At 40.8% G+C, this 16,059-nt stretch overlaps 1 protein-coding gene across 3 annotated transcripts; it reads left to right on the forward strand.

Annotated features, from left to right (window-relative positions):
* The first annotated feature begins 259 nt into the window (after window positions 1–259).
* LOC129810697 (AN1-type zinc finger protein 5-like) lies at window positions 260–15,723 on the forward strand. 3 transcript variants are annotated; one of them, XM_055861474.1, is made up of 6 exons: window positions 260–353; window positions 6,134–6,349; window positions 6,543–6,657; window positions 6,867–6,985; window positions 7,173–7,277; window positions 9,915–15,723. In XM_055861474.1, exons 2-6 carry the CDS (start codon window positions 6,190–6,192, stop codon window positions 10,061–10,063), a joined length of 648 nt encoding a protein of 215 aa, XP_055717449.1. In that variant the 5' UTR covers window positions 260–353; window positions 6,134–6,189; the 3' UTR covers window positions 10,064–15,723. The 3 variants fall into 3 exon arrangements, with proteins under 3 accessions (XP_055717449.1, XP_055717447.1, XP_055717448.1); XM_055861472.1 differs by lacking the exon at window positions 260–353 and having other exon boundaries at window positions 6,162–6,340; XM_055861473.1 differs by lacking the exons at window positions 260–353; window positions 6,867–6,985 and having other exon boundaries at window positions 6,162–6,349; window positions 6,543–6,731.
* The last annotated feature ends 336 nt before the right edge of the window (window positions 15,724–16,059 follow it).

Below are 16,059 nucleotides of genomic sequence, written 5' to 3' on the forward strand. Positions count from 1 at the left end.
TATGTTGTACTTTGCTGTCATTTTTCGTTATTCCTTTAACTCAAACATGTTTCCAAGAACCTGTAACTTATTATAACCCTGTTCTCGTTGCTGATATTGACAGCAATGTTCAATGTCACAAGACTCATTAACTAGCATTTTGGTTATATCACACTTATTTCTATGTTATTGTATTTGGCAGATGTGAAAGGGCCATTCCTGTAAGAAAAATAACGCTTAGAATGACGTCAAAGTCGTTGTCTCGAATGTCGGGAGCTAGCGCTTGTTAACAGGCCGCGCGCACAGAAGGGTAACGATTATTACTACATTCTGGAGAGCAAGGTCGTCGACATCTGCAGCACTTCGTATTTCAGGTACTGCTTTTCCGTCGTAAAAAAATGGAAGGTTTCGTTAATATAAACCGATTCGATGCATTCTCTGGCTAGCTTAGAGCTTCATGATAGCTAGCCAGCTCGTTTTTATCCACGTGATTTATGCGAAAGTCGTGTTATATTTGAAAGGTAATCCGTCTAATTCATTTCAGACATTACCCAGGTAAACTAGGACATGCATTACTTCGCTTGTCCTTGTTTTCAATCAGCTAACGTTAGCAGGTCTCTAGGGCAGGCTAAAGTTATTTGTTGGCCGACGTCGTTATGAGCTGAGAGGAAGGAATTGTTTTGAGCCAAATCCGACATGGGTTAATGACAGTCAGCTGTACAGTAGTTACTACTTTAGCTAGCTAGTTAATTTTACTAGCCAGAACTATTTTTTTTATTATTGTCAGTATATGGCAAGAAGTCTAGCTAACTAGTTGGCAAGATAATGCAGACATTTTGTGTTTTCAATTTTGCTTGTCCCGACCTAGTTATGGACCGCTCAACTCCGTTCTATGGAGGAAGTTTTGATAACTGGTCGCCGGAAGTCACCATCAATCGATTCTTGTAAAAATGTCAATTCTGAAGACGCTTACCTATGTTTGTTCTGTAGAACTGCAGTCTTTCCGCGGTGTGCTGAAATTCATGTTTTTAATAAACGTAGCGAATACAACCACCGACTTTTTCCTAATTTGTGTATGCAATGTAAACAGATTCAATTGGCACATTCCAGTATGGAACGTCGTTTGGGTCTTTGCGTGTCAAAGATACACGTCAAATAACAAAATTTGACACGTTAAATAACACCGTTTAATTGTAGAATGTTGTGTTGGACCGCAACTTCTGGGGTAGAGGGTTAGCTCTAGTTTGGTACCTAGCTAGCACCAATACAACCAGCCTGAAAACAATGACCAGTAGAAACTGCAGTCATCTTCATTATTCTTAGCAATGATTTCGGAATCCTAAGTATTAGCTAGGTAGCCACTTGTTGTTCGCTTATTGAAATTGAACTTCAGTTCATGAAAATAAATAGCTAGCCAGCTACTAAACCGTGTTGCCCAAAGCTAACCTTATAAAAGCAATCAGTTAGCTTCATGAGGCTCGACCAGACTGGGTTAATGGTTGTGAAGGTAGCCACAATACGGATTAGGCACCATAGTGGAATTTTCGGTTTCGCTTAAAAATAAAAGTACCTCTTTGAAAGTGATGAAGGTTAGAATTGGTTTACTCATGCCATATTTAGAATAATGTTGAACAAGGTTGGAATGTGAATCAATGAAATGGGGTATCAGTCTACTCGGTAACACCCACAGAACACAACTGCTTAGAGTTTACGCAAATATAAGCGCTACAACAGGGACTGAAATCACCTCCCCAGTCAGCCTATTGTGTGTTCACATTCATATTGCACTGTACAGCTTTACCTAAGGATTGGGTATCAGTCTACTCAATAACCAGTGTATTCTCCCCCCCCCCCATTCCATTTGGAATAGTGTTCAATACATATAGGTTGACAGTAAATGTAGCTCATTTCAGTGTCCCACAATAAGGGCTACGACGCTGATATTCTCTGGGTGTCACTGAGTAGACCGATAACCCATGTCATCGATCCACAATCCATAGGTAAGGCTGTACAGTGAAATAAGTATGCCCCCAATGCAATTCTAGTCTTAATACAGCAAGTGTGATCTCAACAGATTTTTGTCAAATTAACAAATTGTTTTTTTGTTTATTTTATATAACATTCCAACCTCGTTTAGCATGATCTATTCAATTATGGCATAGTGCTACTATTTGTATTCATTCGCATTACTGTCAATGACACTTATTTTGAAGGCTAACCGCAAAGTCCACTTGTGGCTAATCCTTATTGTGGCTAGCTTCACATAGATGGGTCTGACCACCATTAATCAAATAAAAACTGTCTTATACATTAGGGTTATTTTAGATGACACCTAGCTATATACAGTGGGGCAAAAAAGTATTTAGTCAGCCACCAATTGTGCAAGTTCTCCCACTTAAAAAGATGAGAGGCCTGTAATTTTCATCATAGGTACACTTCAACTATGACAGACAAAACGAGGGGGGAAAATCCAGGAAATCACATTGTAGGATTTTTAATGAATTTATTTGCAAATTATGGTGGAGAATAAGTATTTGGTCAATAACAAAAGTTTCTCAATACTTTGTTATATACCCTTTGTTGGCAATGACAGAGGTCAAACGTTTTCTGTAAGTCTTCACAAGGTTTTCACACACTGTTGCTGGTATTTTGGCCCATTCCTCCATGCAGATCTCCTCTAGAGCAGTGATGTTTTGGGGCTGTTGCTGGGCAACACGGACTTTCAACTCCCTCCAAAGATTTTCTATGGGGTTGAGATCTGGAGACTGGCTAGGCCACTCCAGGACCTTGAAATGCTTCTTACGAAGCCACTCTTCGTTGCCCGGGCGGTGTGTTTGGGATCATTGTCATGCTGAAAGACCCAGCCACGTTTCATCTTCAATGCCCTTGCTGATGGAAGGAGGTTTTCACTCAATCTCACGATACATGGCCCCATTCATTCTTTCCTTTACACGGATCAGTCGTCCTGGTCCCTTTGCAGAAAAACAGCCCCAAAGCATGATGTTTCCACCCCCATGCTTCACAGTAGGTATGGTGTTCTTTGGATGCAACTCAGAATTCTTTGTCCTCCAAACACGACGAGTTGAGTTTTTACCAAAAAGTTCTATTTTGGTTTCATCTGACCATATGACATTCTCCCAATCTTCTTCTGGATCATCCAAATGCTCTCTAGCAAACTTCAGACGGGCCTGGACATGTACTGGCTTAAGCAGGGGGACACGTCTGGCACTGCAGGATTTGAGTCCCTGGCGGCGTAGTGTGTTACTGATGGTAGGCTTTGTTACTTTGGTCCCAGCTCTTTGCAGGTCATTCACTAGGTCCCCCCGTGTGGTTCTGGGATTTTTGCTCACCGTTCTTGTGATCATTTTGACCCCACGGGGTGAGATCTTGCGTGGAGCCCCAGATCGAGGGAGATTATCAGTGGTCTTGTATGTCTTCCATTTCCTAATAATTGCTCCCACAGTTGATTTCTTCAAACCAAGCTGCTTACCTATTGCAGATTCAGTCTTCCCAGCCTGGTGCAGGTCTACAATTTTGTTTCTGGTGTCCTTTGACAGCTCTTTGGTCTTGGCCATAGAGTTGGAGTTTGGAGTGTGACTGTTTGAGGTTGTGGACAGGTGTCTTTTATACTGATAACAAGTTCAAACAGGTGCCATTAATACAGGTAACGAGTGAAGGACAGAGGAGCCTCTTAAAGAAGAAGTTACGGGTCTGTGAGAGCCAGAAATCTTGCTTGTTTGTAGGTGACCAAATACTTATTTTCCACCATAATTTGCAAATAAATTCATTTAAAATCCTACAATGTGATTTTCTGGATTTGTTCCCCTCATTTTGTCTGTCATAGTTGAAGTGTACCTATGATGAAAATTACAGGCCTCTCATCTTTTTAAGTGGGAGAACTTGCACAATTGGTGGCTGACTAAATACTTTTTTGCCCCACTGTAGTTAGCTAGCTAACAATAGCTACTGAAACAGATTGTCGTTTTTTGGAAAGAACATTGTTTGCATCCATGAGCTAGCTAGCTTTTGTTTAATTACCAGCACTGTAGGTGCCCTAGACAACTTTACCAGCATCATAGCAATGAATCTTTGTGACATGAAATTCAAGTGGTATTGTAATCAATGTGTAATATCTACGTAAAAAATGTATTCACTTGTTAAATTATGTGTATTCAGGTCCTGATTGGTCAACAAGCTTATGTGACACGTCAAATAGTGTTAATTGACATGTCAAATAGTTTTAATTGATATGTATCTTTTTTGACACGCAAAAACACAAATGAGGAAAAAGTCGGTTGTATTCGATACAAGATGAAAAGGGGTATTATGATATGTACAGTTCATTCGGAAAGTATTCAGAACCCTTTTCCACATTTTGTTACGTTACAGCCTTATTCTCAAATTTATGAAATTAAAATGTTCTTCATCAATCTACATACAATATCCCATAATGACGAAGCGAAAACAGGTGCTTATATTTTTTTGCAAATGTCTTAAATACAAAAACAATATTTACATAAGTATTCAGACCCTTGGATATGATTTGGAAAGGCACACACCTGTCTATATAATGTCCCACAGTTAACGGTGCATGTCAGAGCAAAAACCAAGCCATGAGGTCGAAGGTATTGTCCATAGAGCACCAAGACAGGATTGTGTCGGGGCACAGATCTGGGGAAGGGTACCAAAATATTTCTGCAGCTTTGAAGGTCCCCAAGAACACAGTGGCCTCCATCATTTTTAAATGGACGAAGTTTGGAACCACCAGGACTCTTCCTAGAGCTGGCCACCCAGCCAAACTGAGCAATCAGAGAAGGGCCTTGGTCAGGCAGGTGACCAAGAACCCAATGGTTACTCTGACAGCTCCAGAGTTCCTCTGTGGAGATGAGAGAACCTTCCAAAAGGACAACCATCTTTGCAGCACTCCAGCAATTAGGTCTTTATGGTAGAGTGGCCAGACGGAAGCCACTCCTCAGTAAAAGTCACATAACAGCCCGCTTGGAGTTTGCCAAATGGCACCTAAAGGAGACTCAGACCATGAGAAACAAGATTCTCTGATCTGATGAAACCAAGATTTAACTATTTGTCCTGAATGCCAAGCGTCATGTCTTTGGGAACCATGACACCATCCCTACAGTGAAGCATGGTGGTGGCAGCATCATGCTGTGGGGATGTTTTTCAGCGGCAGGGACTAGGAGACTAGTCAGGATCAAGGGGAAAGATGAACAGAGCAAAGTACAGAGAGATCCTTGATGAAAACCAGCTCCAGTGCTCAGGACCTCAGACAGGGGGCGAAGGTTCACCTTCCAACAGGACAACGACTCTTAAGCACACAGCCAGACCAAGCAGGAGTGGCTTCGGGACAAGTTTCAATGACCTTGAGTGGCCTGGACTTGAACCCGATTAAACATCTCTGGAGAGATCTGACAGAGCTTGAGAGCATCTGCAGATAAGAATGGGAGAAACTCCCCAAATACAGGCATGCCAAGCTTGTAGCGTCATACCCAAGAAGACACAAGGCTGTAATCACTGCCAAAGTTGCTTCAACAAAGTACTGAGTAAAGGGTCTGAATACTTTTGTAAATGTGATATTTCTGTGGGGGTTATACATTTGCAAAAAAAATTAAAAGCCTGTTTTTGCTTTGTCATTATGGGGTATTGTGTGTAGATTGTTTTTCTTATAAATGTAATACATTTTAGAATAAGGCTGTAATGTAACGAAGTGGAAAAAGTTATTGAATGCGCTGTAGCTACTGGTTTTCCCACGGTCAATGATATGAGACCATTCAAGTGAAGTGAATAAGTTGATTTTGTGTTTTGAAAGCTACTGTATGTTATGGGTGTCAAATTCTAAACCAAATTTAACAGAATAAGTACAGCCTCTGGATTGGGTAGCCTCCCTGCTAGTAACAAGAAACCATATTTGTATTGTATCTAACAAATTGATCACTCATCACCAATACTGTCAAGATCATCTCTAATAAACTAAACTATTTATCAATCATTCGTACCTACTCCTAGCAGAACCACTAACTCTTAGCAGAACCACTCAACTGCTCTCCGGCTGGTCTCCAAGCTCTTTTAGCCCGTTTGTTAAGAATGTTCATGTAAACAAATGGCCACTAGTTTGACTAATTCTTCAACCTCATTTCAGGAATTTCCTGCCCCCCCCCCCCCCCCCCCCCCCCCTCCCTCCCTTTGTCAGAGAGCATGGCTCAGGAGACCAATCGGACGCAAGTGCCAATGCTTTGCACTATGGGCTGCGGTTTCTATGGTAATCCCCGCACCAACGGCATGTGCTCAGTCTGCTACAAGGAACACCTGCAGAGACAACAGGGCGTGAGCCGTTCCAGCCCCCCAGGTGAGAAAGGTAGGACGATGGGAGAGGGACACAAAATGGGGGGGCTGGAGGAGGTAGCAATCGCTACCAAAACCTTGACATTATAAAGCAATAGTGATTTATCAGTTTGTGAAACACTTTTTTTTTTGTTCATTGAAGCCATGATTCAACATAAGTAAAAGGTCATTCATAGTCACAAACAATAAACGTGGTTTGTCTACAGGCTCGGTTGCTTCATCGCCAGTGGGGTCCCCGGGAGCAGCTGGTGTGTCGGTGAAGCGCAAGACAGCGGAACCCAGCGCGGAAGGGATCACTCCGCCCGAGGAAAGGACATCCAGGTATGCTGACAGAGAATCAGCTTGTCTCTGCAAACAAACACCCAGACTGCTAAATGGAATCCGTTCAATTGACAGTAAGCTGTTGCTCAAGAGGCTTTGGTTTATCATTGTGTTTTGGAGTTCCCTAGTCTTCCTCCTGGGCTTAATATTGGATTATGGTTTCAGTTGATCAACTCATTATTGGTCTGAGTGTGTATGTGTGTCTTTAGTCCCAGCTCCCCCAGCCCAGTAACCCAGCAAATGACAGCCATGAGTATCTCCCAGGATACTGGAGCCACTGACTCAGACCAGGCTAATGGGGAAGAGGAGGGGACATCCAAAAACACAGGTTAGAACAACTGCAGGGGGGGGAGCTCAATACTTTATTCGTTTCCAAACTGTTTTCCATGTCTATATCATCAGTAACGTTTATATGGTATGCCTCCTGCCTTGTCTTGTAATACATAACTACACTGCAGCAACAGTCCTAATGGGTATCTATGTTTGAAGTTCAGTCAGATGTTGTATTTTAACAGAGCCAGTGGGTGAGGTAGCCCAGACCTTGTCTGATGGTGATCAGACCCCTGACAAAAATAAGAAGAACCGATGCTTCACTTGCCGGAAGAAAGTGGGCCTCACGGGTAAGACTGAAGAGGGTTTTAAACCAGGTGGACACTACACCTTTTTAGTCTGATCTACAGGCTCCTGATCAGCTACTGGCACATTTTTCCAAATTGGAGTAAAACTTAGAGCTGCAGCCTGTAGAAGTGTAAGCACATACTTGATTTGCGGTTGATTGCTGTAATAGGCTCCCGGTTGAATATATTCTACCTCAAATTGACCATTGTCGCCAAGTGTGAACAATGCACAGAGCAGATGCGAGGCATTTCCTACCATCAGCCAATGGCAGCTACTCTCTTCACCTACATTACAAGTTCATCTCTAACCATGTTTTGTCCAATCTTTTTATGCAAGTAAAGTACATGTCGGATAAAAAATAATGCTATGACAGCCCTGATGGAAACGGAACATTTTTCGCAGAACTTTGCAAATGTCAAAACAAAATACGCTAGACAATCAATCAAGCTAGACAAGGTGGGATCTTTTTGTCGGTAAAATGAATTCTGCGAGAAATGCCGGAGGAAACGCGTTCATGAGATATTATTGATATAACCATCATATCGAAGTAAAGGTGGAGTCACGTAATGTCATGTTGTGTGGTCCCCCACTACGACTCACCAGGAAAGCATGCAGTTTATTAGGAGGCTACAAATGAAATAAGTCATAAACTTCACAGGGTGGTGGAAGTGCAAGGTGATGAGCTTGATGTACCTTTTCAATAAATATCAAGGGTCTTATTCTGATGACATGATCATCGATGCTTGGCTGCTGTTTGACAAATAAAAATCTTGCTCTTTTGTCCATAATAATCTCATGTAGGCTATACGTGCGCTCTAGCCAATAGCACGCAGATACAACTAGAATGCACGTGCCAAGACCAGAGTGGGAACACGCTATATAAAGGACATTTTTGGGGGAACAAAACCATTAGTAGAATTAAATGTGATGGAAACCCAGAGAATTTAACTGCGAAAGGTATTTTATGTGCACTACGTCATCACGCACAGCCTTTTATGTACCACAAGTAACTTCGATGGAAATACATCTCTGGTGGGAAATTACGTGTTGTTTTTATGCAAATGTTTTAATATTTGCATGAAAATCTGTCGCCAATGGGTGTAAACCTAGCTACTCACACACACACAAGCTAGCTGGTCTCCTGGGTTATGTTACAAGTCTTATTTAATACTGTTCTTACCTCAAGCTCTTTCTGCAAAATCGACAATCCATATTGGCCTCTTTTCCATAACCCAAATTTGCTTCTTTCTTGCTTAGTTTTTTCGGAGCATGACAATCGGTGATGTAGTGTTATTTTTTGGGGGGCGTACCAGAACTCTTTTTTTAAAAGTATTATTACGTCAATGAAAGTTGGTACCCAAATGTAGCCTATTGTTTGATATAATTTTACAATGTACAGTACCATTCAAAAGTTTGGACATACTTATACATTCCAGGGTTTTTCTTTATATTTACTATTTTCTACATTTGTAGAATAATAGTGACGACATAAACTATGAAATAACACATATGGAATCAAGTATCAAAATATATTTTGAGATTCTTCGAAGTAGCCACCCTTTGCCTTGATGACAACTTTGCACACTCTTGGCATTCTCTCAACCAGCTTCATACCTCACCTGCATAACAGGTGTGCCTTGTTCATTTGTGTAATTTCTTTCCTTAATGCGTTTGAGCCAATCAGTTGTGTTGAGACAAGGTAGGTGTGGTATACAGAAAATGGCCCTATTTGGTAAAAGACCAAGTAATGGCAAGAACAGCTCAAATAAGCAAAGAGAAACGACAGTCCATTACTTTAAGACATGAAGGTCAGTTAGTCCGGAACGTTTCAATAACTTTTAAAGTTTCTTCATGTGCAGTCGCAAAAACCATAAAGTGCTATGATGAAATTGGCTCTCACGAGGCCCGCCACAGCAAAGGAAGACCCAGAGTTACCTCTGCTGCAGAGGTTAAGTTCATTAGCGTTAACTGCACCTCAGATTGCAGCCCAAATAAATGCTTAACAGAGAAAAGCAGCCAACAAGTGCTCAGCATATGTGGGAACTCCTTCAAGACTGTTGGAAAAGCATTCTTCATGAAGCTGAAGCTGGTTGAGAGAATGCCAAGAGTGTGCAAAGCTGTCAAGGCAAAGGGTAGATTTGAAGAATCTAAATAGGAAACATTATTTTGATTTGTTAAAAAAAAAGGGGGTTCTACACTTATGTGTTATTTCATAGTTTTGATGTCCTCACTATTTCAGAATGTAGAAAATGGAAGAAAAAAATAAGAACCCTTGAATGAGTAGGTGTGTCCAAACCTTTGATTGGTACTGTATTTCCACACTGAGGTTTGAATAATACTGTGAAAATTGTTATAATGCCTTTTTTAGTGTAAGAGCTGATTGAAAAGACCACCTGAAGTTTCAGCCTGTTTTGGTGGGAGCGAGTTTTGGCCTTCCATGTTGACATCCTCATGTGGTAAATTAGTCAATGGACCAATAAAGAATTCCAAACCGCTCTACCAGTAACACCTCATGTTCAGTTTTCCCCTTTCTACTCAAACCACTCCCAGACAGTCCTAGCAAAATACTTGCTTGAGAAATTGCTCTTTGCTAAGAAGCCATTTTAATTTAAAACTTTGTCCATCTCCTCACTCACTAGGCTTCGCTTGTCGCTGTGGTAACCTGTTCTGCGCCATTCACCGCTACTCTGACAAACATGACTGTCCCTACGACTATCGAGGTGCTGCCGCAGCACGCATACGCAAGGAGAACCCTATCGTGGTGGCTGAGAAGATCCAGAAGTTATGAGGACTGAGTAGAAAAGTCTCTGACGTGCAAATTGTGGAACAATGGCGGCATGGAATAAAATTGTTTCATGGTAGGATAAGGTGGGTGGGGTGGCGGTGTCACAGCCCCTGCCCAGACACTTCCTTTATTAACATCTCCCTCTCTCTCCTAGAGTGACTGCTTGAGTGTGAATGCCTGTGGTGAGATGGTCTGTGTGTGTGCAGTAGGGTTTGGTGGGCATTAGAAGTCTACTGTGGGGAGGGAAGACATTTCATTTTTACAATTTTTATTGTTTCTTAACTTGGGGGGACTTGAGTTAATTTTTATATTACCCCCGTGTGGTGGTTAAAATGAGCCAGAAGTAACATGTTTAAGAGCATGCTACATCTCCGATAAGGACATCAGGAGGTCACGTTAAGATCCATGCTGGGACTTTCTGTGTATCAGCAATATCTTTTGAGGGCTTCAGATTAATTTACTCCCAGAAAAGAAACCTTGTCCATTTTCTGTCAAATGGGCTTTTTGTTGTAACTTTTCTTTCCCTTCTGACCCTTAGATGAATAGTTCGCAACATGGCAATATTTTTTCAATAAATGTTCTTTGACTTACTGATATTGGGTGCATGAAAGAGCCTCGACCTGAGTGATTGAGATTGTTTTTATGGGTGTATGACATCAGAAGATCTATATTAATATATTGTCGTTAGCTTGAATTTTTTTAACATTTTCAATATATATTTTTTTTATATATAATTTGGTTGGTTTGTACTGGAGGATTGGCAACATGTCAGAAAATCATTTGATTTGTACTTAACCTTTCAATTATATTTGAGCATTTCCATCTGATTTATGTAACCATTTGAAAATACAACTTCTGATATGTGATGGAGTAGAGTCCTGTTAATATGTTCAGATTAGGACCGTGCAGAAAATTCCATTATTATGGAATCAAAGCACAACAATTAAAGTTTCAACTGCAGAGCATAAGACATTGAATGTGCAAGTTAACCTACTCAGTTTTCTTCAGCATCCGGGTCTTTATAGTTTAGCTTGATCTCTCTGCAGGTTTACTACTGAGAATAAAGCATGTTCTGCCAGTCCAGGCAGGACATAATGTAGTGTTCTCCTTGAACGCCCTCTTCTGTTCCATAAAGCCAACACAGTGAACCACCTTGTTCCCTAACCACCAGCAGACCACTGATAAATGCTGAATGATAACAGAACTGGTTGGCAATTAGTCCAAGTATTAGTTTGTGTGTGTATTAATGTTTTCATAACTACCCTAAAGAAAGAACTGCCGGGGCACTGCTTTCTTTTCCTTGTATTTTCTTTCACCCACAGGTAATTCCTGTGTCTTCAAATGGATGACATTTATTCTCAACCTTGTCATTCTAGGTTGCTTTCCTGTTCCTCCTGACTGCCCACATTTGGTGAATCAATAGACAGCCAAACACAACCCTTATGTCCAAAGTACTGGTACTGTCTCAATCCTCGGCAAGGGCCTTCGTGTCCCTGTGGTTGTTTTCAGGATTGGTCACACTAGTTTGGTTCCAAATAATTAGTGGCAGTTTTGCATTTTTATGTGAATCAAACATTGATTTCTGATTCCTCATGCTTTTTTTTGTTTCATAACATAGCGAATGTCATTGAAAAAGATTTGTGTGGAAAAAAAGCAGATACTGAAAAACATCAAGTGTGACACCTGGCAAAACAACGAGGCCCTTTTGAGAGAAAGTCTGAACTGAATGAGCTCTCTTATATGAACAGGAAATAATCGGGACTTGACGCCAGGCACCACAGGTTGAAATTTTTGCATCTACTGTTTGAGATTTGTTGGTATTTTTGGTCCATTTTTATTATTTGTATTTTCACAAAGTAAACAATTTCAAACTTGCTGAAAATCTATAATTTCTTTAGTTTGTCATACTACTGTCATCAAAATTGTTATTCATTTTAACCACTAAAATGGACATGCATCATTCATTTCAAAGCCCATTTCATAGAGATTTGCAAACTGGACTACAGTTAATAACTTACTTTCAAGAGCTGGTGTTTGGGTCTAAATAGACTTTTGGCATTTGGTAGTCTTAATTCAGTGTATTTGCCTTTAACTGTCATTTCCCAAAAATCAGACTCTTCCCACACGGCACTTTTTTTTTCGGCTTCAGGAGCATCTGCATTCACCAAATGTTGTGTGGTTATCCTTAGATACATTACATGACCAAAAATATGTGGATACCTGCTCTGTGAATATCTCATTCCAAAATCATGGGCATTAATATGGAGTTGGTCCCCCTTTGCTGCTATAACAGCCTCCACTCGTCTGGGAAGACTTTCCACTAGATGTTGGAACATTGCTGCGAGTCTTGCTTCCATTAGCGTTAGTGAGGTCAGGCAATTAGGCCTGGCTCACAGTTGGCATTCCAATTCATCCCAAAGGTGTTGGATGGGGTCAGGGCTCTTTGCAGTGAAGTTCTTACACCCTGATCTTGACAAATTATTTCTTTATGGACCTCGCATTGTGCACGGGGGCATTGTCATGCTGAAACAGGAAAGGGTCTTCCCCAAACTGTTGCCACAAAGTTGGAAGCACAGAATTGTCTAGAATGTAATTGTATGCTGTAGCATTAAAATTTCCCTTCACTGGGGTCTAGCCTGAAACATGAGAAACAGCCCCAGACCATCATTCATCCACCAACCATTCCTGTTGGCACTATACATTGGGGGCAAGTAGTGTTCTCCTGGCATCTGCCAAACCTAGATTCGTCCTGGATGGACTGCCAGATGGTGAAGCGTGATTCATCACGCCAGAGAACGCGTTTCCAATGGCGGTGAGCTTTACACCACTCCAGCCGACGCTTGGGATTGCGCATGGTGATCTTAGGCTTGTGTTTGGTTGCTCGCCCATGGAAACCCATTTTCATGAAGCCCCCGAACAGTTGTGCTGAAGTTGCTTCCAGAGGCAGTTTAGAATTCAGTATTGAGTTTCGCAACTGAGGACAGACGATTTTTATGAGCTTCAGCACTCGGCGGTCCTGTTCTGTGAGCTTGTGTGGCCTACCACTTCACGGCTGAGCAGTTGTTGCTCCTAGACGTTTCCACTTCACAATGACAGCACTTACAGTTGACCAGGGCAGAAATTTGACAAACTGACTTGTTGGAAAGGTGTCATCCTATGACGGTGCCACGTTGAAAGTCACCGAGCTCTTCAGTACAGATTATTCTACTGCCAATGTTTGTCTATGGAGATTGCATGGCTATGTGCTTGATTTTATACGCCTGTCTGCAACAGGTGTGGCTGAAATAGCCGGATCCACTAATTTGAAGTGGTGTCCACGTACTTTTGTGTAAATAGTGTATATTCTCCAGACATGCCCAGAGGGAATTGTTTATATGCTCTCTTTAATTTAAAAAAAATCTAGTTAACATTTTAATTTGGAAGAATTATAAATACATTTATCTACATGTCTTTATTATTTTACAGATAGAAAGATGGATAAAGTTTTTATCCACAATCTTCTCTGGCCAAGTCCGGTCGTGGGTATCTTTAACAAAAATATTTTTTCGGACTTCGTCCATTGTCCAGAAAAATGTATTTGTGTCTTATGCAAATATGAGCATATTTAATGATATCACCTTTATTTGCAGATATATATATATATATATCACCTTTTTTTTTTACTCAGAAAAAATGTAATGCAAAAGTATTTTATGTGTGTCTACATTCAACTGGTAAGTTGATTTGTGATATGATTGAGAGAAAAAATCCCTATTGGGATCTGGTGCCTGGTCTGGATTTAGATGGCCTGTGATTGGAGCATTAGCCTGGGTAGTGTTGCCAGTTAAAAAACGTCTTAGTGAAGGAAAGGTCTAAAATGGCTCAAAGTCTTGGCATGCAAACACCAAGGTTGCCTGTTGCTGAGCCAAGCCAGGAGCTCAAAGCCCCTGTGGCAAGAGATGAGTCCTCTGGGTTCTCATTTGGAATTTAGGCACTTGGATCTTTAGGTTCCCACTATATAAAGTATCTGAGTGGAGATGTGATACCATGTAAGAAGGGCACCTGAGAAGAGGTATGCGTATGATGGACTAGACTCTTGTCTGTGAGATAAAAAACTTACTTTGCTGTAGGTTTTATTCCCTATTGTGATGTTACTGTTTTAAGGACATGCAGTAAACTGGCTTTAAAGTGGGCATAGATGTGGCCTCGAGTTTACCTGATGAGTATATCCTGTTTTAGGCCAAGGGAACAGAGTTGGCTTGTTCTTCAGTTTGGCTGATTTGTTTTCTTTGCAATTGTGATGTTTCGCAGGTTGATAGTTCCCTTGACTACTCAAACTACCCCAGCATTTAAAAAGGTGAGCAGTTTGAATGTTACCAACAGGGTTATCAAGCTATTTTTAGCTCTGGAATTGACCAAACAAAGCCTTCCTTGTGGGGTCCACTGGGCTTATTTTAGGCTTAATAAGATTTCTTTAAATTAAAATAAACCTTTATTTAACTAGGCAAGCCAGTTAAGAACAAATTCTTATTTACAATGATGACCAAACCCGGATGCTAATTGTGCGCCACCCTGTGGGACTCCCAGTCATGGCCGGTTGTGATACAGCCTGGAATGGAACCAGGGTGTCTAGTGACGCCTCTAGCACTGAGATGCAGTGCCTTAGACGTGCTGCGCCACTCAGGAGCCCCTGTTGGATCGTTGCAATTGTATGTAAATTAATCAGATCAGAATCAGCGCTTGATGTTACGAAAACATCCACTACAATTTCAATCTGGTCTACTTTAATTAAAACCTCTACAGGATCGGTGTCCCCCCGCAGGACTGTTGGGAAATTTCCTTGTTACTTACAACGTCATGCTCAAGACATAGACATGTCTTATATGGACAGAGAGCTTCAATTCTTGTTAGTCTAACTGCACTGTCCAATTTACAGTAGCTAATTCAGTGAAAAAAGACCATGCTATTGTTTGAGGAGAGTGCACAACAAAACTTATGACGGCAACTGATTTGATACATTCACCTCTGAAGGTAAATAATGTACTTACATTCAGTAATCTTCCTCTGATTTGTCATCCCGGTGGTCCCAGATATAAAATATAGCATAGTTTTGTTTGATCAAAACTATTTTTATATTAAAATGTAGGAACTGGGTTCTACAGTTTGAACCCTAAAGTGTTTCCATTCAAATGGTATCAAGAATATGCATATCCTTGCTTCAGGTCCTGAGCTACCCAAATCTAACTGCCTGTATGTCATTTTAGGCGAAAATTGGAAAAAAGGGTCCGATCCTTTTAACAATGATGTCATTAAGCTTGTTTGTTGCACAACATAATCATTGTCTGCATTTTGAGGCCGTTACTACAAAGCTTTTGATCCGTGACCAAATCTGGCAATATCTTCTCAATGTGTCACTGCAGAACTGATTTACCATAAATGACAGTGAAGTACTTTACTCATTTCACTGATGAATGAGAAATGATAGTGTGGACAATAATTGTGTTCCAGAATGTTCCAAGTAGTAGATCTGTCCTGCAGAAAATTGCAGAGTGCAGTCAAGTCCTTTGGCTCACCAGTCACCCAGAAACACCACCAGATATATTTTTTGTTTTTAAAATGTAGGACTGTATGATCTGTAAGAGTAAGTATAAAAAAATAAAATCACAAAGTTTATTTTAAATTGACACCTGACTTTTGTATTTATTTGTACAACTGAGGTTAAGCAGTACAAATCTGGTAAAGTAAAAAGCATTTTTCTCGCATGGGTTCAGACTTTCCTCTCGAGACAGGTTAATCCTATAAAAAGTCAAACATTACATCACTACCTCCCAATGTACTGCAGTACATTTAATGGACAACGCTTAAAGCCTGTTGTTTTACAGCTGTACCTTAACACAATACTTTGTTCTGCTGTGTTTCTGACTCAGCAAAATGCTTAAACTGCTTAGATGTAAAGTCTCCAGCTGTGTGGTTCTGGCACCGGTTCTGACCGACATGTTCTTATAAATTGATCTGTGGAT

The sequence above is a fragment of the Salvelinus fontinalis genome, chromosome 14 (genome assembly GCF_029448725.1).
Source record: "Salvelinus fontinalis isolate EN_2023a chromosome 14, ASM2944872v1, whole genome shotgun sequence".
In the NCBI taxonomy this organism is placed as follows: Eukaryota; Metazoa; Chordata; class Actinopteri; order Salmoniformes; family Salmonidae; genus Salvelinus; species Salvelinus fontinalis.